The following is a 27,819-nucleotide window of genomic DNA, read 5'->3' as shown; positions in this document are numbered from 1 at the left end:
GGTGATTAATGGAGACTTAATGCCTTGCAAATGGTTTCTATTTGGTGTTTGAACATCTTATCACCTCCCGTTTTATTGCCAGGAAGGGTTAAAACCTATTCATATATTGTTGCATCAGTTTGATACTTGGCAAAAACAAAGGTCCCACAGACACCACCCTATATCTTGTATGCTGGTGATGCTGCCGATGCTGCGTTGGCAGTGGTGCACAAACCACAAATCAACAAATATTCACTCAGCACGTTCCTCAATTTACACCGTTCGGAGAAGTGGTTGGAGGTCCCTGGACCAAAATTCCACGAGAAATGACCCCCCCCACACACCGCCCCCACCCCTTCCCATCCCTGGTCAACCCATCCGCTCCCCCACTCCCTCCTCCACTAATCCCCCCCTCCCTCTCGCTCTCCGCCTCCCTCCTCCTCCGCTCTCCTACCCCCCTGCGTGTCCTCTCTTAGAGGCCGAGGCGACAGCCAACGCGAACGAGCGAGCCAGCGGAGATTTCGAGAACGGGAGTCGAGGAGGGAAGGAAAAAAGGGTCACGCGCAGGACTGGGGCGCTGTGCGAAGCCACGTGGGGAGTGAGTGGAAGGAGGTGGTGGACGAGAGTGGAAGGTGAGGGTCGAGGTTTCTGCCGCTGGACGAAGACGATCATGTCTCCTGCACGCGGTCTACTGCTCGCCTGCCTCTTCTGTCTACACGCGCGATCGGTGAGTCGTCTTGGTGACACTGCTGTTCTGGAAGACTTTGCAGTTTTTTCCTGGGTTTTTCTGTTTGCGCATAGTCACAGAGTCACTTTAAGATGTTTTCTTGTTCATGTTTTGGTTTTTTGTTTGTTGCGGTTGCACCCGATTCAAGAGCCGAATGGCTCACAGGGCTATACCAAATAAATGAAGCTGAAAACTGAAACCAACCATTTTCATCAGGATTATAAGACGCACTTTACCCCGTCTGTATTGGAACAGAAACGGCGTGGGTGAGCTTTAAAATCCAGTAAGTGTTTACGTGCGTGCGTGTGTCTGATCTACGAAGCGGGCCACCCAATTTCGATTCCCGCTCACGGCCAAAAACAGTGACGATGATCTAAACCGGACCAGTGACGATTATCTGAAGCGGTCCTGGGCCTCCCGTAGGACGACTCAGCCTCAAATGAGTACCTGGTGCTGTGCGCAATCATCGCCACTGGGGAGATAAAGGCGGTCTGTCGTTATGCTGGCCACTCACCCCCCCCCCCCCTGTACCGTTCCTGCCTTTATAGGTGCTCGCTAACAGCACTTGCCCAACAGTCTGTTAAAACGCTATACGGGGGGTCTTTGTCTGTGTGTGTCTGACCAGATTTGAAACTTTGTTGACATCGGGTACAAGTTCGGAGGCTGCGTCATACTTTCCAGTTCATCTTATAATCTGGAGAATACGGTCGTTGTTAGATCAGAGCAGGGGTGATAGGAAACCGTTTTCTGTATCGTTATCAGCAGCAGCAATGTAATCATGGTCATTACTCCCATGATCAACGCCACCATCACCCACCATCACTGTATTTTCCAAGCCCTTCAGTGTAAAGTTCAAGCTTCATTATTCAACTACAATCCAGCGTCTCTACTCCGAAGAAGACTTTTGTCTGACACGTGAAATACATCTTCTTACAGGGTACAGATTCTGTGAGAACAAAGGTGATCGGTTACTTAATTTTAGCAACTACCGTATCCTCCTGATTATAACGCGCACCGCACAGTAACACGCTACCCGCGCAGTTGGCCACGTACGGTACGAAAGAAGTTAAATGTACAGATTATAATATGCACCCCTAACTCTTACATTTAAACACATGTAGAGGAAGGGAATCATATAATCCGGAGATGACAAAAACGGGCCCAGCTTAAATAATTAGTTTTTGTGGAGAGATGCTTTATTTATGATTTATATATTTCTAAAGTATTATAACTGGCCATGTAACAAACTATTAAAACGCATTATTACGCCAACAATATATTATTCATCAGGTCGTCGTGTGATTTTTGATCGTTCATACAAGTGACATGCATCAACTTCGACATCATAATCATTAAATTTCGATTTAAAGCTTTCGTGACTGCAGGGATTCATCTTCTTGGTTCTTTCGGTAAAGTCACGTAGAATGGAAATAATAAAATAATAAAAATAAAAACATAATAAAATAATTATGTTCTTATTTTTCTTTTTTTATTACCGAAAGAACCAAGAAGATTCATCATCATCATCATCATCATTGCCAAACCATGCTCAATCCACTGCTGGATGAAGGCCTCCTCCACAAGCCCCCCCCCCCTGTCTCACCACCTCTCACGGCTGTGGTTGGTTTGGGCCGGGCTGTGGAAGGGGGCTGCAACTCGTCTCAATACCCACCGCGGGGGGCACCTTGCCTGGTATGGGTGCCGCTGTGACAGCCCAACAACCCACAGGGCTCCCGGGAACCGTGGCGTGTCGGTGGCGAGATGTGAACCGCCTCGCCTGGTGTGCGGGAAGTCGTGGGCTCAAACCCGACCCTGACACCTGCTGTATATTTGGAGTTTGCGTGTTTTTCTCTCTCCCTGTTGGCGCGTGGATTTTTCTCCGGGTCCTCCGTTGTTTTTTTTTCCCCTCCACTTTTAGCATCAACGTGCGTTTCGAGTATTTGGCTGCGATACATTTCCACGCGATAAGCCACTTCGTTGAGCTATGATTTGTGGCCAGGTCGCTTCTGAAAAAGAGCTGTATATCTCACTGGGCCTTATCTGGTAAAATAAAATAAAAAGTTTAGAGTTTTACCAAAGCATTCTCTTCACCAAATCAAGGCGGTGTACCGTGGAGCAAGCCCCATTAAATCACGACCGCAACTCTAATAATACATTAAGATCACATTTAAAGTTAAAAATTTTGTTTATACAAAATTGCCAATGCAGGGACCCTGATATACAATGTGGCTCGCTTTGGTAAACACTCATTAGGGAGGTATGTGAGTTCATTAGCTCTGATTAGAAAACACCACTGGCTCCTTACATGGCATCAGCGCTGCCAAGACATTTCGCAGAGAAATTGCTTTTTTTTCCTGATGTGGTGGTGGGACACAGTTCCCAAGCAAATGCATTATTTTACGAGAGCCCAGAGTCCTGTGAGAATGCCCTCGCAAGCAGTGACCTTTTTGCTGCGTTCCCAAAAACAAACATGTAATGTAAAATTCCCTATTTATGAAATGCAATCGGGCAGCACAAAAAGTTAAAACACAGTAATGACCACCGAGGGAGGTCTCATCGGGAGGTCTTCTTAAGCCACACGATGACCCCAAGAGCTGGCAGGAGTGAGCCATATGCATTGTGTGCGTCACGTGATGATGGTCATGATGATGATGGGGAGCGGTAGTGTAGCGGTTAGCACGCCGCGCTACGAACCTGGCGACCCGGGTTCGATTCCCGCTCACGGCCAACACTAGTGACGATTACGGGAACCGGTCCTGATCCTTCCCTAGGTCGACTCAGCCTCAAATAAGTAGCTGGTGCGATGTGTGAACATTGCTGGGCTGGTGCTGGCCACCCACCTGCTCGTGTGCCGTGCCGGCCTTCATAGGTGCTTGCCCCAACAGTCTGTCAAGGATATACGTGGAATCTTTGTTTTTGATGATGATGATGATGATAGTTTTCATGTAATGTTCTGCAGCGTTGGCATGTGGGTAGGCTCTGCCCGTCCGTCTGTTCGTCTCTGTAAAAGAGGGGAGGGGGGTGGTTCACGAAGACTCAATCTAATGACCCGGCCCGGTGAACCTACGGTCAGAACGCTCCACACCCCCCCCTCCCCCTCCGTGACCTACACGGTAAACATCAATCGGTATTTTTGCCATAGCGGTGGCCCAACGGGGTGGGTGGGGGGGGGGTAACATCTCAGCCACGCGCCAAATTCACGACCGGGGGGGCGAAAGAGAAACGATTCCTGGACAAACGCCGAGCGGTTGGCACCCCCGGGGGGCCGCGGCTGTCGCCCAAGTTTTTTTTTTATTTTTGTTGTTTGCGGCGCAAAGAGCCAAGCCAACATTGGATCTCGGCGGCGCTAATTGGATTCCCCGCCACACGAGGCTGGCCGGCTCCGTTTGCCGCGGTCACACAGCGGTGGCGGTGACCCCCCCCCTCTCCGCTCCTTCGCTGTGTTGGTTTTTCACGTGCCGCCGACAGCGTTTAAGGTGCGTGCGGCTCGCGAGTTGATGCCAATGCGGGGGGGGGGGGGGTGCGATGCTCGGTTTGTGAACCGCGCGGCGCTTCTGAAATGTTGTGAATTCGCGCAACGCCGCGAGCGACGCGCGTGACCCACGGGTTGCGCGCTCGCGTGCGTGCGTTTGGGCACCGTGCCGACGTTCATGGGTGCCCCCGACGGCCTGAAATGCTACGTGGTGATGGTGGTGGGGACCTTTCTCTACCCCCGCCCCCGCCCCCCTGTTCTCCACTCACTCTCGCTTCTCTCCCTTTCTCTCTTTGCCCTCCCCCGCCACCCCCCCCCCCATGTGAACGCATCTGCCCCGAAGTGAGCTGCCAACCAAAAAAACATCGAGGCTATTCATAGACCGCCGTCGTTGTGGCGAACCTGCCAGAAGCAGCGTGGACGGCTGCTGCCTTGTATGTCGGAGCGGCGGAGGGGGTCGATGTGTTGGGGGGTGGGGGGAGGGCTCTCGTAGAGGAGTAGCAAGCAGCAGGAAAACACCACACGCACACAGAGCGCAACTTCGCAGCCAACATTTTTTTAAAATGATCCCTGTAATAATAGTGATGATATAAGGGGCGTGGAAACAGCCAGGGAGCAGAGTGATGTGGGTGGAGTGAAGCCAGGGAGTGATGTGGGTGGAGTGAAACCACAGAGTGATGTGGGTGGAGTGAAACCACAGAGTGGTGTGGGTGGAGTGAAACCACAGAGTGATGTGGGTGGAGTGAAGCCACAGAGTGATGTGGGTGGAGTGAAGCCAGGGAGCAGAGTGATGTGGGTGGAGTGAAGCGAGGCGGCAGAGTGATGTAGGTGTCACGGTGTGCAGAGCTTCATGTATCGTGGAAGGGTCTTTAGGAGAATGATAATCTGTATTTATACTCGAGAGGAATCGGATGAGCTATAAAGCTCATTTTGCACAGATGTTCAGTAGGGGCGTTTAAGAACGTTACGAAAACAACCAATACAGCAAACACGATACGATTAAATGGGAACAACAATTCTGTAGCGCTGCCCCGGACAGCTCCAGCTGACATGAGACCTCCCTGGAGTTGTGCGGGTTGTAGGTTTCAGGTTTCAGTTTCATGATTTAGGTATAACCCTGTGAGCCATGCGGCTCTTGACTCGGGTGCAACCGCTACAAACAAAAACAAGAAACATCTTAAAGTGACTACACGCAACAGAGAAATCCAGGGAAAAAACAGCAAAGTCTTCCAGAAAAAAACACCGTATATCATCGCTGTGTGCGAAAATCCAAGTGGGATGCAAGGTACGAGCCCAGCGCGCGCTGAGGTCAATGTGGACGCGTTTTGAGGTTCAACCGTCCTCTGCATGGAACGGATCGCGATTCTGCGTATCCAAGAATATGGTCGACGGTTCGGGCATCGGCCTTAGTCATCTCCAGTGTGCGACTGTGAACAGACCGCATGACACGCAACCACGCACTGCCCGAGACACAAATATACGAAGGAGACATCAGCAGCAGCAAGAATGATACCACTAACTCCGCTGCCTCCCGATGCGATTGTCTGGGCTCTGACCACCTGAATGCGAAATTGTAGTTGTGTTGCTCTGCGTCTGCGATCAGCAGCCGTACGACAAGAAGCATAATAAGATTATCATCGACAGCCATGATCGATCCACTGCTGAATGAAGGCCTCCCCGAAGCAGTTGGAGCATCTGCTTTAACTCCCTGCGTGTGTGGGCGGGTGTCATGTCGAACGCGAGTTCCTAAAGTTGTAGAAATGGTATCGCTTTGGACGAAACCACCACGGTGACGCCGTCCCAGCTCGGATGAGAGAGTCCGAACCACAGTGGCTAATTGATTCTAGATTTGAAGCTTTCGTGACTGCAAGGATTCATACTCTTAGTTTTTTCGGTAAAGTCACGTAGGTAAAAAATGAAATTAAATTTATTTTATTTCTATTATTACTTTTATTAATTTTAATTGCATTTTTTACCTACGTGACTTTACCGAAAAAACTAAGAGTATATAGTGGCTAATTGGTTGATGCGTACGGCGCCTTGAATCTGGACGGCGTAGGGAGGACGGTTGCTCGCGTCGTTCTATCTCTCATCTCTCTCTCTGATCCGCGAGGCGGCTGCGGGATTCTCTCCGTTGTTTATTATCTGTGCTCGATGAGATTTCAATTTTCTCGTGGCCATTCGCTGGACTACCAACAGCTGTCGAGAGCCCTTGCCTCCACACACCAGGGCTACGTGTGCCCCCCCCCCATACCACCCAAGCTCGTCATGCCCCCTCCATAACTACAAACACTCCATCGCCCCCACCTCTATCTCTCTACACACACCCCCTCTCCATTTCACTCCCACCTCTCACTCCTCTCTCCCCATCAACCCCATCTCTCTCACTACCCCTCACTTTCTCCTAACCTCTCCATCCATCCATCCATCCCCGCCCCCCGCAACTCTCTGCCTGCACGACCCTTCCCCGTTCCCCATCTGTCCACACATCGATCCCTTGAGTGCCAACTCCGATCGTGGAGGGGTTTTTGCCGTTGCTAAAAAGTGACGGAGTGCCCAGCGTTGGTTTCAACGACTTTTTGCGGTCGCATCTTTCGCGTGGCCAAAGGTCAGGAGGTCGTTGTGACTCACGCCCTGAATGCTGTTGACGCCACCGTAACCTGCCCATCGATTCCGTCCATCGCGCTCGAGCCCACAGCTGTTGCAAAGCTGACCTCTGAGGTTCATTCATCCATCAGCACCGTCTCGGTTTAGGTCTCCCCCTTGGTCACCGGACTCTGGATGCTACTCCAATGCCCAATTTGGTGACCTCCTCCTCATCCTCATCCCTCCTCCCTCCTCCTTCCTCCATCCTCCCCGCACCACGTGTCCCACCCAGCGGAACCTCCTCTACATGAGTGTACCTTTAGCTTTACTGTCACATTCTATACCCAACTTGCAAGCTGTTTACCCAATCCTCCGCTATAGTGCACCCCCCCCCCCCACCACCCACTACAAATAAACCACAGTACCTCGCTCATCTCGTCAAGGACCATAATCCATCACGCGAAATCCGGTCATCCTCACAGCGGCTTTTGACTGTCCATCAAACAAAGGCGGCGGTCACCGCATCGCGAGCTCTTTGATGCGCTTCAGCGGCCGTCTGGAACGTTCTTTCTTCAGATAGTAGGAAGCCACTGGATCTGTGCACTTTTAAATCGAGGTTGAAAACCCATTTTGTTTAGAACTGCTTTGTCTGTTCAGTTTGCTGTCCTTCCCCCACGCCTCTGATGAGCACGGTCGGCTACGTACGGTGGGAAAGAAGTTCGACATCGGTACATACTGTACGTACTTCAGAACCTCTTCTTCACAATGACATCTAACAACATTTCCCTGCCACATTCCAGCCACAACCTCCAAAATTCCTAGCACTGATAGGTACTAAAAGGGCGGAATGTTATTTTGTACAAAGTAAATTCAGTGCGATCTTGGTGGGTTTTAGATAATGATGATGATGATAATAGCATTAATGATTTTTTTTTAAATACAAGGATTTGTTTATTCACATTAAATAGTAAAAACACAAATTTTCAACCACGTGTTAGAAAGTTGATGGTCTCAGCCTGGAGACATCGATGACTGCACCAAAACAAAACAAAAACCATAAGCCCATGCATGACGCCACGTTTCGTTTTTTTCACTTAACGTGGCCAAATTGCGGCTCTGAGATGTTACCGCCGTGAGTTCTGACCGGCGCGCAACAAACGAGCCATCCCAGAGCGGAGTGTGCGGGAAGCGTGTGGCTGCATTCTGCTGCGTGGAGAATAACAAGGCCACTTGAAAGATGTTGACTGGGTAAATCGTGTGAAGCGTCAACCGCTGTCTGCACGCGGGGGGGGTGGGGGTGGTAGGGGGGGGGGGACAAGCTGAGGGGGGGGGTGCTGGGAGGGAGGGGGTTAGCTGGGGGGATGCTGGGGGGTGGTGGGCGAAGCACATCCCTGCGATCATTCCCAATGGATTATGTATTTCATGACATTCAGCCGATAGCATAACAGGAATTAAACGAGCGGAGGGGAGGCGAAGCGGGGAAGCTGGGAGGGTGTGGGAAAGAAAGCTGCCTTGTGATGCCACGTGATATCTCGTTGCAGCCACGCAACCGCTTAGTTGACGCTGTGCCCAGCTGGCTTTCGAATCCCTCGATCCCTTGTAAGCCCCTTTGCCTTTTGTGGACGGTGTGGGTAAAATTAGCGGGACCGACTTCTTGTGCCCATTGCAGGGTTTTTAAAAAATAGTTTTTGCTACTCCGCGTGACCTGCTGTGGGGCTATTGCGTGCGTCCGTGATGTGATGGTTTGCACGGCGTGGACTTGCAGTCAAGAGGAGGTCACTGACAGTGATTCAATCTCCCGGCGCGGAAGTTGTAACAACGGTGCAGATTTCTTAAATCTCCTCCCACTGCCTCTAACCGACGTGATGTTATGATACTAGGATTTGCCTCTTTCTGGCAATAAAACAGTGTGTTGAGATGTTAAAACACCAAACTGAAACCTTTGCAAGCAATACTAATTTCACTGCATTACCCACATATACTTGTGGTGAACATGCAAACAAAAAATCATGCTCTGACAGTATGTGCATTGCCTTTGAAACTGATGGTCCACACCAGAGACAGCTTTCTTTAGAGCCTAGTCTCAAACATTGTTCACTGTCAAACAGTGTTAACTGTCAAACAGTGTTAACTATTTGAGACTAGGCTCTAAAGAAAGCTGTCTCTGGTGTGGACCAATCAGTTCCACATACTGTCAAAACTACTAATATAATTTTTTATTTTACCAGGTAAGGCCCACTGGGCTACACAGATCTGTTTCAGAAGCGGCCTAGCTATAACAAATGATAGCTCAACGAAGTGGCTTATCGCGTGGAAATGTACCACAGCCACATACTCTGAACGCATGTTTTTTATATGGAGAGAAAAAAACGGAGAACCCGGAGAAAAATCCACACCACCATGGGGAGAACGTGCAATCTCCAAATATACAGCAGGCGTCAGCGTCGGGATCGAACCCATTTCTGCTGTATACCAGGCGAGGAAGTTAACATCTCCTAGCCACCGTGGCACTTATTAGGGATGATTACCGACGGACGGAACCGGTGATGGAATTGCAGCCGGAGTGGGGAATACACCCACGAGCGCAACCACCGCCGAGATGGAGCAATGAAATCAGTTTTGTGAGCCGGAGTGAGATGGGTTGTGGCATCGGATGACGATAGCATGGGGGAGGTTTTCATCTAGCAGTGGATTGACCATGGCCGAAATGATGATGATGATGACAATAGTTCAATTTGTAACGCGCGCAAATTTGCAGACGTAGTGGCCGCAACTCAGAGTCGCGGAGCCAAGCTCAGAGTCGCTCAAAAGCATGATTGTAGAGGTGAGTTTTTAGTCTCTCTTGAAGGAGGCGATTGAGGGGATGCTGCGAATGTGCAGAGGGATTGCGTTCCAGACTGTTGGGGCTGCCACCGAGAAGCGGCGCATAGACGTGATCATCCTGGATCTTGGTATCAAGAGGAGGTCGTGAGTCGCGCTGCGCAGGCATCTGCCGTGTGCTGAGCTGCAAGTTGTCAATAATGAAGAAAGGTACGGCGGGCAGGCGGATATGAAGGCGTTGTGGCAGAGGCAGGCGGTCTTGTATGTGACCCTACTGGCGATGGGTAGCCAGTTGAGAGCACGGAGACAGGCTAGTGAGTCGAGACGGGGATGAGTGTGGGCAATGACGACGCGTGCTAGGTTATTTTGTAGTGATGATGACAATATTAAACATTGATTCATGGAAATGACACAAACATTTGGCCGGTCCTCAGCATAGCCTCTATTATTTTCCGTCCGCCCGTTGCCAACGTGGAAACCAGGGCCAGTGATCCGTCAGGGCGAATGGATTCATCAGCGTCGTTTTTTCCCCCCCGTGATGTTGCTGAGCCAGAGAGACGCAACTGAGTTTAACCCCTTGTGCGACCCCACTATCACGTGAGCATATCCCCATGTCCCTCTGTGCACGCAACCCCTTGCCCCCCTGTTCCCATCTCGCCATACCCACATGCCCCCCTGTTCCCATGCCCCTCCATGTCCTCATAGGCTCATACCCTGCGTCCCCTTTGCCACCCGTGTTCCCACGTCCCCGTGTCCCCTTGTCACAATGCCTCCACGTGCGTTGAACTTCGTTTTGCACCGCGCGTAGACAAACCCGCGCTGCCACGGCCTCCCCTTCTCCGCTTGTCTCCACGTTCTCATGCCACCGCGATGCCCGTTGTCCCCGCGTCGCAACGCCTCCTCATCACCGCTTACTGCTCCGTATCCCCATGACACCACCACCCACCCCCATGCCCCCTTGTGTGCCAGGGCTCCGCAGGGAGGGAGACGAACGGGGAGCGTGCCCTCGCCAATGCAGGCGGCCGTCTCGTGCCGTACTACGGCCGCACCGAGCCAGGTAACCTGGGGCGGCTCCTGGGGAGGGACCGCCAATCTCACGGCGCTGCGCAAAGACGCAGACGCCGTGCCCGGCCGCCTTTGTCTCCCCAGTGCTGATGCAGCGGGTGACGCATTTCAAGCTGAGTCGACCTAGAGGAGGCCCCCAGGACCGCTTCGGATAATCACCACTGTTGTTGTTGTTTTTGGCCGTGAACGGGAATCGAACTCGTGTTGCCAGGTTCGTGCTAACGGCTACACCACCGCCCCCCCCCCCCAACACACATTTACTCACCTCGGCGTATTGCGCAAAACGATCAAACTGAAAACATGTAAACACCCCCGTGCTTAGTGACAATGTTGACTTGGCAACCGCTCAAACTCGGCACGATTTCTCACGTTCATTTTGGATAACCTCGCAGGTGACCCATCGGCTCACGAATCCAAACGCTCCCAGCAGGTTAGCCAGAGAGGAATTATCTCCATGACGCCGTGGCCACGGATCGCGTGGGTCTCCTGATCTCAGAGAAAACGAAAGTGGGCGCAGTGGTTAGCGCCCTGCGCTCCCGGCCACGGCTAACATCAGTGTCAAAAGTGACGTCTGGCCCGGTCCCGGGATCCCGCGACCCCGAGCAATACCGCCACCTTTACCAATGCGTATTGACCAGCGTGGTGAAGTATGGTCATGATCGACATGGTGTGAAGAGGCCTTCGTCCAGCAGTGGAGAGGCAAAGGGCTATGCATTATGATTCTTGTACTGGTAGGAACCTCCTGGTTACACCAGCTCACAGGGGATTATTGTGTCCGTCCGTCCGTCCGTCGTGCATCCAAAAATGGGAGAGGTGGGGCTCGGTGGAGAGGAGAGGGTGGGGAGGGGCTGGGTGGGGAGAGGAGGGTGGGGAGGGGCTGGGTGGGGAGGGTGGGGCTGGGTGGGGGGTGGGAGGGGTGGGGCTGGGTGGGGAGGGGCTGGTCACCGCGTGGTGCCCTTATAAAACTCAACGTTTAACCTACTCATGCCGACTTGTGCCCGCCCTCACAGTCGGGCATATTTGCGGAATACACCACGCCGCCGTTGACCCTGGCCATTGACCGAGCAACCCAACGTTCCTACCAGCTCCCTCCGCAGGGAATGTGTTTATACACATCTATGCCTACGGCCATATCCTTTTCAATGCATACGATCTCGCCAGACCACCGAGTATGAAACGGCTGCTGCGAGGCTACACGTTGGCAGCACAGGGCAGTGCAGCGAATTTAATTGTTGGATGGTACCACTGCTCGGTCTATGCTTCCCACCTTCACCGATCGGCACTGACCAGCCCAGTGAAGTATGATCAAACAATCCCACAGCGTGGGGAGGCTGTCATCCAGGAGCAAATAAGAAAAAAGAGTTGTAATTAATAATTATTCTTAGTATTTCCATTTATGTAAGCTTGCAGGAACACGTGTGTGTCTATTTATAAATAGCGGTAGTGTAGTGGGTAGCACACTGCCCTATGAACTCAGCTGCCCGAGTTTGATTCCCGCTCTCGACCAATGATAGCGGAGAATATTTGAACCGGTCATGGGCCTCCTCTAGGTCGACGTAGCCTTAAAAATGTCTACCTGATGCGGTATGTAAATGTCAGCGCTGGGAAGACAAAGGCGACCGGGCGTGGTGTTGGCCACCCACCCCCACACGTGCTGAGCCAGCCTTCGTAGGTGCTCGCTCACAGCACTTGCCCCAACAGCCTGGTAAAGGCTATACGGGGGATCTTTGTCTTGTCGGTGTGTGCAGAGCAGCTGTGCCGGCTGACGAAGTGCCGGAAACCCGCAGGATCCGTGTGCCACGTGGTGACCACAGAGAACGGCACACGCATCCCCAAGTGCATGTGTCCTAAGACTTGCCCCGGGTAAGTTAGACTCCTGTATGTGATCACTCGTTGGGGGTTAAATTTCGATTTAAAGCTTTCGTGACTGCAGGGATTCATCTTCTTGGTTATTTCGGTAAAGTCACGTAGAATGGAAATAATAAAATAATACAAATAAAACACCTGAGGACGGCTGCTTGCGTTGTGGCCGAAACGTCGTGAGAATTATTTTATTATGTTTATTTTTATTATTTTATTATTTCCATTCTACGTGACTTTACCGAAAGAACCAAGAAGATCGTTGGGGGTTGGTTGTGGGGGGGTGGGTGCAGAATTCCTGACCGATTCACAATGCACAGGGCCAGCTGCCCAATAGCAGAATGTGGGCATCTAACTTCTTCAGGGAAATAATAAAATTATAAAAATAAAACATAATAAAATATAATTATCACGACGTTTCGGCCACAACGCAAGCAGCCATCCTCGTTGTGGCCGAAACGTCGTGAGAATTGTATTTTATTTTATTATGTTTTATTTTATCATTTTATTATTCCCCTTCTACGTGACTTTACCGAAAGAACCAAGAAGATGAATCCCTGCAGTCACGAAAGCTTTAAATCGAAATGTGTTTATATTGTCATCCCCCCCCCCACGCACCTCCCATTCGCACGGTCGGCTACACATGCTGCGTAAGAAGTTCAACATAGATGCGTACGGCCCAGGTCGGGCCCTTTGGAGGCTTGCCCAGGTGGCCCACGTGACGCTGCTGCCGTACGGGACCCAGTTGGCTCATGGGCATGGGAGGCTGACGCCTAGTAGTAGTCAAAATGCAAACAAAAAGAAACAACTCTGATAATGATATGCAATGTCCTTGAAGTTGATTGGTCCACACCCGAGACAGCTTTTCTTAGAGCCTAGTCTCCATTGGTGTTGGACCAGATGACGCCCAAAGGCGTACAACTCAAAGACAGCGCACTATCAGAGTATTGAGAGCTCGGGTTAAGCATTAACACTATGAGACCTCCTTTACCAGTGGCAAAATATAGTAATAGGTTTTTACCCTTTAAACTGGTACACAAACTGACACCTTTATACAAGGGATCATGTTTGCAATAACCACAACACAAGCAGTCAAAATGCAAACAAAAAGAAACGTGGAGCGCAGCAGGCTAACGCTAACGCCTGCTGCGCTCCCTCTCGTACACAGACAACCGATTAGCACGGTTGGCTACGTACGATGCTGAAATAAGTTCAACACGGTACGTTGATGTGCCGTGCCGTGATGTGCGTGGTACAGCGAGCAGAAGCCCGTTTGCAGCGCGTACGGGCGGCAGTACGACAACGCGTGCCTGCTGTACAAGGAGGCGTGCAGGAGGCGCAGGCGAATCGGCATCTCCTACTACGGCGAGTGCATAGGTGGGGTGTGCGTGTCTGTGTGTGTGTGTCTGTGTGTGTGTGTCTGTGTGTGTGTGTCTGTGTGTCTGTGTGTGTGTCTGTGTGTGTGTGTGTCTGCGTGTCTGCGTGTGTGTGTGTGCACGTGGGGAGCGGTAGTGCAGCGGTTAGCGCGCCGCGCTACGAACTTGGCGACCCGGGTTCGATTCCCGCTCACGGCCAACACCAGTGACGATTATCTGAACCGGTCCTGGGCCTCCCCTAGGTCGACTCAGCCTGAAATGAGTACCTGGTGCGGTGTGTATACATCGCCACTGGGGAGACAAAGGCGGTCGGGCGTGGTGCTGGCCACCCACCCCCTCGTGTGCCGTTCCGGCCTTCATAGGTGCTCGCTAACAGCACTTGCCCCTACAGTCAGTTACAGGCTATACGGGGGGATCTTTGTACTTGTGCTCTATAATAGATATCTACCATCGAGGCGGTCCTATAGCTCTCTAGAGTCCGCACTACAGATCTCCACTGCTGAGGCCGTACTACAGCGGTCCGCCGCACGCGGTGGTCGCCGTGGTCCCCCCGTGGTCCTCCCGTGCCCCCCCCCGTGCCCCCCCCGTGCCCCCCCCCGTGCCCCCCCCCGTGCCCCCCCCCGTGGTCCCACCGTGGTCAGCCCGTGCCCCCCCTGTGGTCCCCCCGTGCCCCCCCCCGTTGTCCCCCCGTTGTCCCCCCGTTGTCCCCCCGTGGTCCCCCCGTGCCCCCCCCCCCGTGCCCCCCCCTGCCCCCCCCCCCCTTGCAGCCAGGCAGGGCGCGTGCTCGGACGCCGAGGGCGGCCAGTTCCCCTTCCGCCTGCTCGAGTGGTTCCTGCACCTCAAGGAGATCGACGCGTTCGGCACCGTCGACCCCAGCTCCTCGCAGGCGACGCTCGACAGGCAGCAGCGCACGCTGCTCGCCGCGGTGAGCGGGGGGGGCGGGGGGGAGGCGGGGCGGGGGGGGGCTCCCATATCTCGAGACCTGCAAACACAAAAAAACGAGCTGCTGTTTAGTTGAATGGCGTTGAATTATTTTTTGTTTGACATGAAGGTAAGGGCCCGATATGAAAAAGATTGGGATTTCAGAACCGCACCTCCCACCACCTCCTCCCCCCACCTGCTCCCAACTTCCCCCCACCACCACCCCCCCTCCCCCCCGTGTTTGCGGGCCGCGTGGTCGCAGTGGAAGTTTGCGGCGCTGGATCGCGAGGGAGACGGCGAGCTGAGCCGCCGCGACATCAAGGACCTCCGCTTCCGCCTCATGCCCCTCGAGCACTGCGCCGAGCAGTTCTTCCGGTGACACGCGTCCCTCCTTCACTCCCTCCTTCACTCCTTCACTCGCTCGCGTCCCTCCTTCACTTGCTCGCGCCCCTCCTTCACTTCCTCGCATCCCTCCTTCACTCACTCTCATCCTTCCTTCACTCGCTCACGCCCCTCCTTCACTCGCTTGCATCCCTCCTTCATTCCCTCCTTCACTCCCTCGCATCCCTCCTTCACTCGCTCGCATCCCTCCTTCACTCCCTCGCGTCCCTCTTTCACTCGCTCGCATCCCTCCTTCACTCCCTCGCGTCCCTCCTTCACTCGCTTGCATCCCTCCTTCACTCGCTCGCATCCCTCCTTCACTCCCTCGCATCCCTCCTTCACTCGCTCGCATCCCTCCTTCACTCCCTCGCGTCCCTCCTTCACTCCTGCCTCCCATCCTTTCTCACGACCCTCTTGTATCCCATCCCATTCTTCCTTCCTATCCCATCGCCAATCCACCCCATCCCTCCAATTGCTTCAATCCCTACCGCCTCCAAGCATTCCAACCCCTTACACCCATTCAATTCCTTCCAAATTCTCATTCCTCCCATCTTTTCCATCGATGCTGCATCCCATATCACCTATGCATCACCTGCGTTCCTGTATCACATCCCTTCAATCTCTGCTCCCCCCCCTCCCCCTCACCACCGACATCAAATGTGTACCTGGTGCGGTGTGTAAACATCGCCACTAGGGAGACAAAGGCGGCCGGGAGTGGTGCTGGCCACCCACCTCCTCGCAGTGCCGTGCCGGCCCTCATAGACGCTCGCTGACGGCACTTTCCCCGAAAGGTCTTCATCTTTGTTGTGTGCATGGGCAGGTCATGTGACAAGGACGACAATAAGATGATCTCGGAGGAGGAGTGGACGAGCTGCCTGGTGGAGCGATCTGAGAGTTGGTACGAGACCTTCATGTGTAAGTACTCCGGCTCGACGGCTCATCTCGACTTAATCTTAATTTCACCAGGCAAGGCCCACTGAGCTGTACGGCTCCTTTTTCAAAAGCGACCTGGCCGCTTGTGATCGCGAGACGAAGTTGCTTGTCGTGTGGAAATGAATAGCGGCCACGTCTTCTGAAGGCATGGTCTATACACGTGGAGGGAAAAATCGGAGGACCCGGAGAAAGAAACATCCACGCGACCACGTGGGAGAGAGACACGCAAATTACAAATATACTTGAGTCAGGGTCGGGATGGAACCCACGACCTCCTGTATACCAGGCGAGAGAGATAGCATCTCGCCACTGCCTCTGTCCATCTGTCCGTGCGTCTGTCTGGCCCTCTGTCAATAACGTGGAAGGGGTGGGGGGGGGAGGTTCACGATAACTCTCGTAATGATGATTCAATGCGAGCGAAACTCGGGTAAAAAATAGGTTGCGTTGCTGTTAGTGAAGTTCCCTCGAGAAAACCAGCAACGTTGATCAAAGCCTCGCACAGAAAAATCTCGCAGACAAAAAGCATACTTTTTGTTTTTTTCGGAACCAAAGAGTATGGATCCCTGCAGTCACGAAAACTTCAAATCTGGACAAAAAGCAGTGCGAAAAGTACGTTAAAAAACACTGTGTCTTGAAACGCGAGGTCGTTATTGTTCATTGAATACGTTTACTGCGTGTGCAGTAACGAGTCGTGCTTAGAGTGTCACTGCGGGCGTTGCGTGTCACTCTGCTGCAGCAAAGAAGATGGGTCCAGGCGGGGAGTGGATCGAGTCGTGAGCGAGCTGAAGCCGAGCTGAGCGAGGGATCCTCTGCAGCGTGCCGCTCGCCCCCTCGTCCAGCCCCTGTGTGTGACCCCCCCCCCCCCCCCATTCACCTCCTCCACCGTTTTCCTACACACCGCCCACTCTGCTAGAGAGACGCTAGCCCAATGGTCTTCATTGCCAGCTTCCGCAGGCCACTGGCGAGCCCCTGGTGGCCTTTAGTGCGGGCCCCTGACTTGCGGCCCTCGACAATTCACGAATGTTGAGACCACCACCACCATCATCATCGCCGTGCTGCTGTCAAACCCCCAATGGTTTCAAACGTGTGGCAGCCCTAACACTGGTGATGTCTTATCGGCGAAAGTGGGGCCCCCTCTGAAAATTAGCAAAGAACGCTGCTCCTATAACCCCTCGGGTTTGAACAACAGGCAAGTTGGGCAAACTTCTTAAATCCCCAGTCCCCACCGCCCCTGTCCACCCAGCAGAGTCGGAGTGGTTTGCGCCGCAGATGGTCGATCGGCAGGTCGCGTGCGGTGGGGTAAAGTGTGGGTACTCCCACATTTTTCCAAGCCGCCTTTGGACGGCATGGAAGAGTAGGCCAAAGCAGCCTCGGGAGGAGCTGTGTAGAGCTCCCTGTGGTGGAGGTCCTTCTGCCGGCAGTGGCGTGAGCGGGCATTTGCAGGGGCTGCGCCTTCAACTGCAACTTCGAACGTTCAGTGAGGCCCATCTTCATCGGCGGCCCTGAGCCACTGGTTGTAAATTCCCCGTGCCTATGACTGAGAGCTCATTACATCCACTCACTGTTGACTTCCCCACGCAAACGGTGGTGTTCGTGGCTTTATCGACCGCCCCCCCCCCCTCCTCCCGGGATGAACCATCGGCGTGTAGTCTCCCCGAAGAGTCGACCCCTGGTTTTAAATCAATCTTCATGCACCAGCAGGAACCCCGGCAGAGAGCAGGGCAGCTGGGGACTTGCTTTGGTCAGTCGACTTCTAAACTGGGGCGCCGCGAGATTTGTGGAGGTGTCAAGACGCAAACCGGCCTTCGCCAACTCGAGGGAGATCTGCTCGGCCTCTGTGTAATCTATTCAACCGCCGTTGCGTTCGAAGCTGGGATGTAGACAAAGACAAAGATCCCCCGGATAGCCTCAACAGAGAATTTTTTTGGTGGGGGGAGGGGAGCAAGTGCCGGTGGCGAGCTCGGTGTAGGCACAGCCGCTCACCAACGCACACTCCGGATATCGGCAGCGAACCATTGGCACACACTCTTCCCCGGTGGAGGCAAAGACGCACGCTCTGATAGCCCGCTCGAGACGTGGCGAGATGTTAACTACCTCGCCCGGTATACAGGAGGTCCGTGGGTTCGATCTGACGCTGACGCCTGCTGTATATTTAGAGTTCGCATGCTCTCCCCTTGGCCACGTGGATTTTTCTCCGGGCCCTACCGATTTTTCTCTACCACATTTAGAATCAACATCGCGCGTTTAGAGAGATAATATTGCTGCTATACATTTCCACGTGACGATAAGCCACTCCGTTGAGCTGTCATTGGTGATTGCCAGGTCGCTTCTGAAAAACAGAGCTGTATTGCCTTGCCTGGTTAAAATTTCTTTTATGAACGTAGTTTTAGTTGAAGCAGGGTGAGACCCCGAAAGATCCACGCTGGGTTTCATGCGCAAGAGCGACCCGAGGGGGGTCACCAATTTGACGAAAAGCAAAATCAAAGTCCAGCGAATTGAAACGTTGTCTCTTTGGCTCTCAGTGAGGAAAGTCACCTCCAGGCATGATTTGAATCCTCACTGATCGTCAGCCCGAGTCCGTTGAGAACACCAATTGTCCAAGTTCGCTTAGTTCTTTAGAATTAGATCACCGGCGTGCATTTACTTTTTTTACATTTATACAGTACACCTCGTCTAACTAATACATATATATGTATTTACAGTAGTAGAATGATTTTCCATGCTGGATAAAGGCCTTCCCACTCCGCATCCGTCATGGGTGTGTTGTTAGAGCATACTTCATAATTTTAACTAACCCAAAAACCTCTATTGTGGATACTTCACCGTGCTGGTCAATTCGGGAGAAGGTGAAAGGGAGCAGGGGTGAGCCGCAAACCATTCCTGGTATCGCTCGCCACTGATGTTGCCCACGGCCTAGGAGTTGAACTCGGATCGAGCCGGGTTCATAGTGCGGTCAGATGGCCACCCACGTCACTGCTGCAATCCGCGATATTTAGTTACAGAAATGTGTGAGTCTGGGCGCTTTAAAGTTGACAAACGTTTTCCTTGTCTGATGTCATCAAATGTATTTCGGAGACATCAGCAGCATATATTTCCAGATTAATATTTATAAATATTGAGCATGCTTACATATAGGAATATATATATATTTGGTCCGAAGACATTTTATTTACATGACCACAATAATTACATTCAGGATCAACAAAATATTAATATGATTATTATTAGTTTAAAATCCACCTCGCGTTCAATTTTCGACAGTTCAATTGCATCGTGTCACTTTGCCGCGAGCAGCCTGGACACAATCGCCTTCACAAAATCAATGTATTTCACTCAAAGATGCTGTTCAAGTCTAAAGAACACATATTTTGCGCAGAGTATGTGACTCGAATTGCTCTCGAGAACTTTGTAGGCAGATGCGATGGAACACTTCCCAAATGCAGTTTGTAGGAATGATTCGGGATCTGGCTCATCAGCAAGTCCTCGAATCCCATCGTCCCAATCGTCTCCACGATCACTTAACAGTTTCGCAAGCCTCAATTTATACGCCGCGATGGCCAATCCCATGCTTACTCCTTGGACTCCTGACCCACGATGGCTGGGTTCACCGGAAGGATTCGATCACAAGTTAATTGGAACATCATCATCATCAGAGGCACCAAGCAATGCGAGGACACCCGTACATTTCAGAACGCCGGTGTATCTGTTTGTGTGGCCATCACGCAAGTCGTCTTTCACCACGCCTGAATGTCACTTGCGTTGTAATAAAAACAACTATCCAAAAAAAAATCTCAACATTGTGATTCCGTGGTTACACATCCTTAGATAATGTGTTTTATTTAAGTCACAGATATACTTTGGTGCAGGGTTGCCACCTGTCCCGGATTTCCCGGAATCGTTATTTTGTATAGGTAGCTGCTGCTGTTCTGAGATATCTGTCAATCATCGCCCGGGGTCATTACAAGTCGCGTAAATGTTCAATAATCGACCCCCCTCGCGCACACAACAATGCGCAGATTGTACCGTGAGCACGATAAATCGATTTGAACCGATGCATTGGTTACGACAAATAATCGGTATTGATGAATCACTGGAATCGATGGACGATCGATGGCTTATCGATGACGACGATGATGACGACCTTGTCACATGCTTCCAAACATTGCACACATAAACGACAGCCAAACAAAGCCGTCCTGAACTCATTTACAACAACAGCAACAGCGACTCGTACAATTCACCCGCGTTACATGGACCCACCACCGTGCCGTGCCACAGGGAGGGAGGTTGGTCAGTCGTTGCAATTCGTGTCCCATTGACGCGAGACGCTGTTGAGGTTGAACCTTCTGATCTCCTTAAACCACGCTCACCCATCCGTTACCCGCGCACGTTTTTTTTGTTCTGTAATGTTTGTGGCTTTCTCTCCCCCCCCCCCAACAGAAGCACACACTAACACTCTCTATTGAATTGTCCCCGGGGCCACACCGGGATCCAAAGTTCGCATGTTGACGACACGGATACAATCACACCACGCCACCGCATTGGCAATCTGTCCCATGCGGTGGTGCTTGGTGGTGGTTGTGGTTGATGGTTGTGGTTGGTGGTAGTTGATGGTGGTTGTTGATGGTGGTGGTTGATGGTTGTGGTTGATGGTGGTTGATGGTGGTGGTTGGTGGTGGTGGTTGGTGGTTGATGGTCGTGGTTGGTGGTAATTGATGGTGGTGGTTGATGGTGGTGGTTGATGGTTGTGGTGGTGGTGGTGGTTCGCGGTGGTTAGTGGGTGGTGGTGGTAGTTGATGGTGGTGGTTGTTGTTGGTGGTGATGATGTTGACATTTAACAAACAACGGCTAAATGCGCAGCCCTGCAATTGCTTGTTCACCCCACTGCTGGCTGAAGGGCTTCGGCTCGAGAAGGAATTTGGCCTACTCTTCCACACGAGGCCACACATCTTGGCAGAGGTCGAAGTACCCCATCAAACGTGACCTGCCCACCGACTGCGTTGTACTCGTGGCAATGTCACGAATCTTCTGTTGCGAATGACCTGCGGACGACGACATCACGGAACTAATTCTGAGCTCCATTTCGCTTCTCATCCACACACCCAGGCGGCGCTAAACCACACGCGTGCCCTGCCACCGATGTGCTCATTGCGAGGCAATCAAACCAATTCCTGCTTCTCATCGACAACGCAGCGATTAAAGAACACGAATCGCCGTCTGACGTGCAGTCATTGGCAACCCCCCGCGGGCCGAGACCACGACACTCGCTCTCCCAACTGAGAGAACGCGATTTGTCCTCTTCGCCGATTCAAACCCAAGCCTCTCGTGGGTGCTGATTCACTGCCACGTGCTCCCCCCCACCACACACAGCCAGCTCAATGGGATTCCTGTGTCGGTTGATGAGGAGGTGTAGCGAGCGCCTCGTTTGATTTTATCAGTGCAAGTGCAACTGCAGCTCGCCGTCGCCCGTTGATGTTGCTCGACGTCCGACGTTTCGCTGCACGTGCCCGAGAGAAGAAGCGGACGATGAAGAAGAACTGGCCGTGAAGAAGCTTCCCAGCACACGGAGCAAAACGTCGGACATCGTTAAAAAAAACGCGACACAACCAGAAGACACATCGCACACGGGTCCAATAAGATATCTTTTTTGTTATCTCCAAATAAATGTCGCTTATTCGGGCAACATAGCAGCAACTTGTACAGCCGGGAAATGCGTTACAGCCTGGGACCATAGCTTCTGCTACAGGGGCTGATGACCCCAAACCGTGACGCGTGATGAGTTGGACCCCCTGATGAGTGGACGAGCGCGGGGTGTCGGAGGAGGCTTCATCTTAAGTCGTTCTCGTACAGCGGATTTTCATAGCTTCCGATGTCCAGGACAGAGCTGTCAAACGCCTGGTTTGGCTGGGCGTATACCCTTCGTCTAAACGCACGCGCGCGCACACACACAGGCAGATGCACAAACACACACGTGAACACACAAACATACCCACAAACACACATGCGCACACAAACAGACCCACAGACACACAGACAGATCCACAAACACACACGTGAACACACAAACATACCCACAAACACACAGACAGACCCGCCAACACACGTGAACACACAAACATACCCACAAACACACAGACAGACCCGCCAACACACACGTGAACACACAAACATACCCACAAACACACAGACAGACCCACGAACACACACGTGAACACACAAACATACCCACAAACACACAGACAGACCCGCCAACACACGTGAACACACAAACATACCCACAAACACACAGACAGACCCGCCAACACACGTGAACACACAAACATACCCACAAATACACAGACAGACCCAGAAACACACGCGCGCACACAAACAGACGTGCCAACACACACGTGAACACACAAACAGACCCACAAACACACAGACAGACCCAGAAACACGCACGCGAACAAGCAGACAGACCCACACACAAACCCGCACACACAGACAGACCCACACACAAACACCGCACACACAGACAGACCCACACACAAACACCGCACACGCAGACAGACCCACACACAAACACCGCACACACAGACAGACCCACACACAAACCCGGACATACAGACAGACCCACGCACAAGCCCACGCACACAGACACGCAAGGATCGAATCGCATCATTGATACATTTGGAATTCGCATCGTGTTTACAGAAGCAAGGCACTCACGAAAGCGCTAGGGGGCGGGCGCGGTCCGTGGTCGTCTCGAATTTGAGTTCCTGTAGGCAGGTTTGTGTGTGGGTCTGTCTCTCCTTCATGGGCTTGTTTTCTGTAGGGTCTCTTGTAGGTTCTCATAGGGTTTTGTGAAGGTTATCTATTGGGATTTTCCACAAAGGTGTTTCCATAATGGGGTTTCCTCGGGAGTGTTCGTATAGGGTCTACTATCGTGCTTTCTGTAGGGTTTACTCTGATAAATATAATAGAGTTTCCTAGAGAGTGTTCCTACGGGGTCTCCTATAGTGCTTTCTGTAGGAGTTTCCTAGAGAGTTTTCCTATGGGGTGTCCTATAATGCTTTCTGTAGGAGTTTCCTAGAGAGTTTTCCTGTGGGGTGTCCTATAGTGCTTTCTGTAGGAGTTTCCTAGAGAGTTTCCTATGGGGTCTCCTATAGTGCTTTCTGTAGGAGTTTCCTAGAGAGTTATCCTATGGGGTCTCCTATAATGCATTCTGTAGGAGTTTCCTAGAGAGTTTCCTATGGGGTCTCCTATAGTGCTTTCTGTAGGAGTTTCCTAGAGAGTTTTCCTATGGGGTCTCCTATAGTGCATTCTGTAGGAGTTTCCTAGAGAGTTTTCCTGTGGGGTGTCCTATGGGCTCTCACCGGCAGTGTTCGTGGTACATGAGCCCCAGGGTGACGAGGAGCGCCACCACCAGGAGACACACGGTCACGATGGAGGCCACCTGACCTGGAGGAGGAGGGAAACACGAGTGCGCGTGCGTCACCACGCAAAGACGAAGATCCCCCGTGGAGGCTTAACAGCAGAGGTCGCAGCCGGGTACCCGATACCCGTACCCTACCCGATACCCGGCGACCCTGGTGCGGCCGGGTACGGGTACGGGTAGGCCGTGAGTCACCGGTGAGTAACCGTTTGTCACTCATTTCGGGTAGGGTACGGGTAGCGGGTACCCGTACCCGGCCGGTCACGGGTACCCGTTTGCGACCCTGGTGCGGCCGGGTACGGGTACGGGTAAGGAATCAAAACCCGTTTGCGACCTCTGCTTAACAGACTTTTGGGGCAACTTGTTTATGTCATTTATTGTGAAAATTCCGTCAGTTCCTATGATCACTGTTTCATTGCTTTCATGGCTTTATTTTGGTGATTTCGAAAAGTTTTTTGGTTTGGCCATGTTTGTTTGTTGTAGTACGGAGTTAGACTGATGGCCTTAATCTAAGTTGTCTTGTGGTTGTTGTTGTTTGACTTGCATCCCACTGGGATTTTTGCACACAGCGTTGGTGTACGGTGTTTTTCTGCAATATTTTGCTGTTTTTCTTGGATTTTCTGTTTGCACTCAGTCACATAGTCACTTTAAGATGTTTTCTTGTTCATGTTTTTGTTTTTTGTTTGTTGCGGTTGCACCCGATTCAAGAGCCGAATGGCTCACAGGGCTGTACCTAATAAATGAACTTGAACTTGAGTGAGTCGCACCCGCGAAGGGCCGGCACGGTAAACGAGGGGTGTGGGTGGCCAACACCACGCCCGACCACCTTTGGGGCCGTCCATAAATGACGTCACGCGATTTTAGACGATTTTTGACCCCTCCCCCCCCCCTTCGTCACACATGTCTGACCCCACCGCCCCCCCCCCCCCCCCAGGTGCTTGACGTCATTTATGGACGGTCCCTTTCTCTCCTGAGTGGCGATGTTTACTAATGCTGTACACACCGCACCAGGTACTCATTTGAGGTTTTGTTAACCTAGGGGGAGGCCCAGGATCGGTTCGGATAATCGTCACTTGCTGGTGTTTGCCGTGGGTAGGAATCGAACTCGGGTTGCCAGGTTCAGAGCACAGCTAACTCACCGCTGTGTTACTGCTCCCCACACACGTATACACGCCCCCTTTAGATCATTATAATCAAATGATGGTCCTCTTCCTAACCAGCCACTAGTCCTAGTCATCTCACTGACCCTACCCTGACCAACTAGCCACCCAGCCATTAGTCCTCTCACTAAACATTCGCTGTAAATCAAGCCACTATCCTTAATCTCTAATAAGCTCGACAACCCATCACCGATTCTAAACACCACCCATAACCACAATCAACTAGTCAACTGACTCACTAATAAACACTACCCCACACTCCTATTTTTAGGTTTATTTTAGCAGGTAAAGCCCATTGAGCTACGTAGCTCATTTTCGGAAGCGACCTCGCCACAAATGATCGCTCAGCAAAGTGGCGTTTCGTGTTGAAATGTATATCAGTCGCCGAATACTCTGAACGGACGTTCATTATAAATGTGGAGGGGGGAAAATCAGAGGACCCGGAGAAAAATCCACGTGACCACGGGGGGAGATAAAGAGAGAGAGACAGGCACACTCCAAATATACAACAGTCGTCAGGGTCGGGATCGAACCCACGACCTCCTGTATACCAGGCGACGTAGTTAACATCTCCTAGCCATCATCATGATGATGAGAGAGAGAGAGTCAGAGAGATACATGCAAACTCCAAATATACAGCAGGCGCTAGGATCGGGATCAAACCCACGACCTCGTGTATATTAAGCGAGGTAGTTAACATCTCCAAGCCACCGTGATGATAATGATGAGAGAGATCGAGGTAGGCATGCAAACTCCAATTACACAGCAGGCGTCAGGGTTGGAATCTAACCCACGAACTTCTGTATACCATGCGAGGTAGTTCACATCTCCCAGTGACCATGTCCCAGGGGGTGTGTGCGGTGATGGCACGTGCGTATGAAGGTGATCTATGCACGTGTGTGTGTGTGTATGTGTGATATGACGTAGTGACATGAGAGAGTGAATAATCACGTTGTGTATGAATCTGCCTCCCCAGCTCTACGCCACACTCGAGTCCGCGGTCGAGACGTTACCTCCGTTGAGTGGCACGGGCATGTTGTTCTCCTGGCTGGAGTTCTGCGTCGTCGAGGTCACGGTGCTGCTCGTAGAGGTTGTGCCAGTGGTGGTCTTAGATGGGCCAGTGGTGGTTTTGGTTGTGCCCGTAGTGGTGGTGGTGGTGGTAGGGGGAGAGCTAGCGGATGTGGGCTTAACCACTGTGGTGGTCAAAGTGGTGGTGGTGGTGGTGATGCTTGATGTGGGGTTGTTGGTGGAGCTGCCAGGTGAACGTGGTGTGGGTGTGGTGATCTGTGAGCTTGTAACAAAGGTATTGGTTGTGGCTTCCGTGGTTGGTGCAGATGTCGATGTGCTGGTGCTCGTCGTTTGCGATACTGGAAAAGAGAAAGATGCAGACATATTCAGTTGCTAGCTTTACACGAGTTTACCAAAAATGATACTACAGATAACGGTGATAAGTCTTTACGTATAAAAGCATCGTCATCAATCGATAAACATCCCAGTTTCAGGGTGACGCACTTTCTTACGTCGGTTTATCCCTCTTAGCGTCTCCTTCTCCCTTGGTCTTTGCTCATTCTTAATCTTGCAAGGCGCCTTGAGACACCAGCCCAAGGCACCGTCCAAGTAGATGTAAATTGTGGAACCTCTCTTGCCAGTATCAAAATATTACAATAGGGTTTACACTTTCTGGCAATAAAACATTTGTGTCAAGGTGTTACAACACCAAACATAATCCTTTTTCAAGGAATCCTGAGTGCATTAAGCATTATAACGGGCGCGCGTTTTTTTGCGTCGTTCTAAAACTATTCCCGAATGGAAAGTACCGCGTTGTGGCGGGAACACCGCTCGTTGCCGTAATTTCAAAATCCTGTTCGGCCCTCGGTAAGGAATCGGGTTCCGCGCGACTGCATGGGTGTAAATGGAACGGCACTCACCCACGGCGAGGCACACACACGTGACCCACAGCAGCAGTCGCCCGTTCGGCGAGTTGAGTCGCATCGTTGCCTTGGGGTTGCAGGCGACTCGCTTTGCCGCCCGTTCGGAGCAGGGACTCGGGGTCTGGCGCTTGACAGGGAGCGGTCGCACCTCGGCAGTGACCTTTGGATGCGCTGTGGCTTTTTATTTTATTTTATGTTTGCTCTCGTCATAAACGCGAATGCTAACGGCAAATCAAAGGTCAGATGCATCCGTTGCCTTCGGCGGAATCAAAACGGGACAACACCTCGCGTTGACTACCTCCGGATAAAACTGTTCAGGCAATGTTTGTTTTCGGTCGACGTAAAGTGGATTGCTCGTTGAGTCGCGTCCAGAATCTCCGTCGAGCAATGCACAAATGTTGGACATCGCCGCGGGCAATGGCTCGCAAACGCCGCCTGCTCGAGATAACTGAGTGTGCGGCCGATTTGTTTTCGACTCAAACGGTTGAAAGGTGTGAATTTGGCCGTCCCGATCGGTCAGAATTTGATGAATACATCGGCGCGTATTTATCGCATCCGCACAAAGCATGGCAGATGCGGATACCCGATGCACGAATGGAACGTTTTTAAACTCTCCAGTAGTCGTGTGCGACTGTGGTCATCCAGAGCAGACCGTACAACGTTAGACGACGCAATGCCTGATCCGCAAAAACGAAGGAGACATCGTAGCGATGATACCTTCCGCGAACTCCTGGCACGGTTGTCTGGGTTTGACCATTCTAGATTTGAAGCTTTCGTGACTGCAAGGATTCATACTCTTAGGTTTTTTCGGTAAAGTCACGTAGGTAAAAAATGTAAATTAATAAAAGTAAAACAAAACAAATAAAAAAAATATTTTTTTTTTAAATTTTTAAAAATTCACGACGTTTCGGAGGCAACACAAGCTTCCGTCTTCAGGTGGAACCGTCACAGCCACGACAGCTGTATCAAGTACTTGATACAGCTGTCGTGGCTGTGACGGTACTTGATACAGCTGTCGTGGCTGTGACGGTTCCACCTGAAGACGGAAGCTTGTGTTGCCTCCGAAACGTCGTGAATTTTTAAAATTTGTATCAAGTACTTGATACAGCTGTCGTGGCTGTGATGGTTCCACCTGAAGACGGAAGCTTGTGTTGCCTCCGAAACGTCGTGAATTTTGTATTTTATTTTAATTTT

The 27,819-nt window shown here is 51.8% G+C and overlaps 1 protein-coding gene and 1 long non-coding RNA gene across 2 annotated transcripts; one reads left to right on the top strand and one right to left on the bottom strand.

Moving 5' to 3' along the window:
• Window positions 1–556: 556 nt before the first annotated feature.
• LOC144732103 (SPARC-like) lies at window positions 557–17,263 on the top strand. Its single transcript, XM_078613375.1, has 8 exons — window positions 557–706; window positions 10,554–10,641; window positions 12,398–12,512; window positions 13,768–13,886; window positions 14,653–14,810; window positions 15,069–15,181; window positions 16,008–16,102; window positions 16,857–17,263. The coding sequence occupies exons 1-8, from the start codon at window positions 650–652 to the stop codon at window positions 16,895–16,897; spliced, it is 786 nt and encodes a 261-aa protein (XP_078469501.1). The 5' UTR covers window positions 557–649; the 3' UTR covers window positions 16,898–17,263.
• Window positions 17,264–21,749: 4,486 nt separating this feature from the next.
• LOC144732104 (uncharacterized) lies at window positions 21,750–26,773 on the bottom strand. The gene is made up of 4 exons (XR_013588148.1): window positions 26,623–26,773; window positions 25,708–26,061; window positions 23,476–23,560; window positions 21,750–22,043 (listed from the first exon to the last, which is right to left on the bottom strand). It is a non-coding gene; the product is annotated as an uncharacterized LOC144732104 (long non-coding RNA).
• Window positions 26,774–27,819: the final 1,046 nt, after the last annotated feature.

The sequence above is a fragment of the Lampetra planeri genome, chromosome 41 (genome assembly GCF_965212315.1).
Source record: "Lampetra planeri chromosome 41, kcLamPlan1.2.h2, whole genome shotgun sequence".
Lineage (NCBI taxonomy): Eukaryota > Metazoa > Chordata > Hyperoartia > Petromyzontiformes > Petromyzontidae > Lampetra > Lampetra planeri.
Note: the sequence above shows the minus strand (reverse complement) of the source record. Positions and strands in the feature narration are given on the sequence as shown.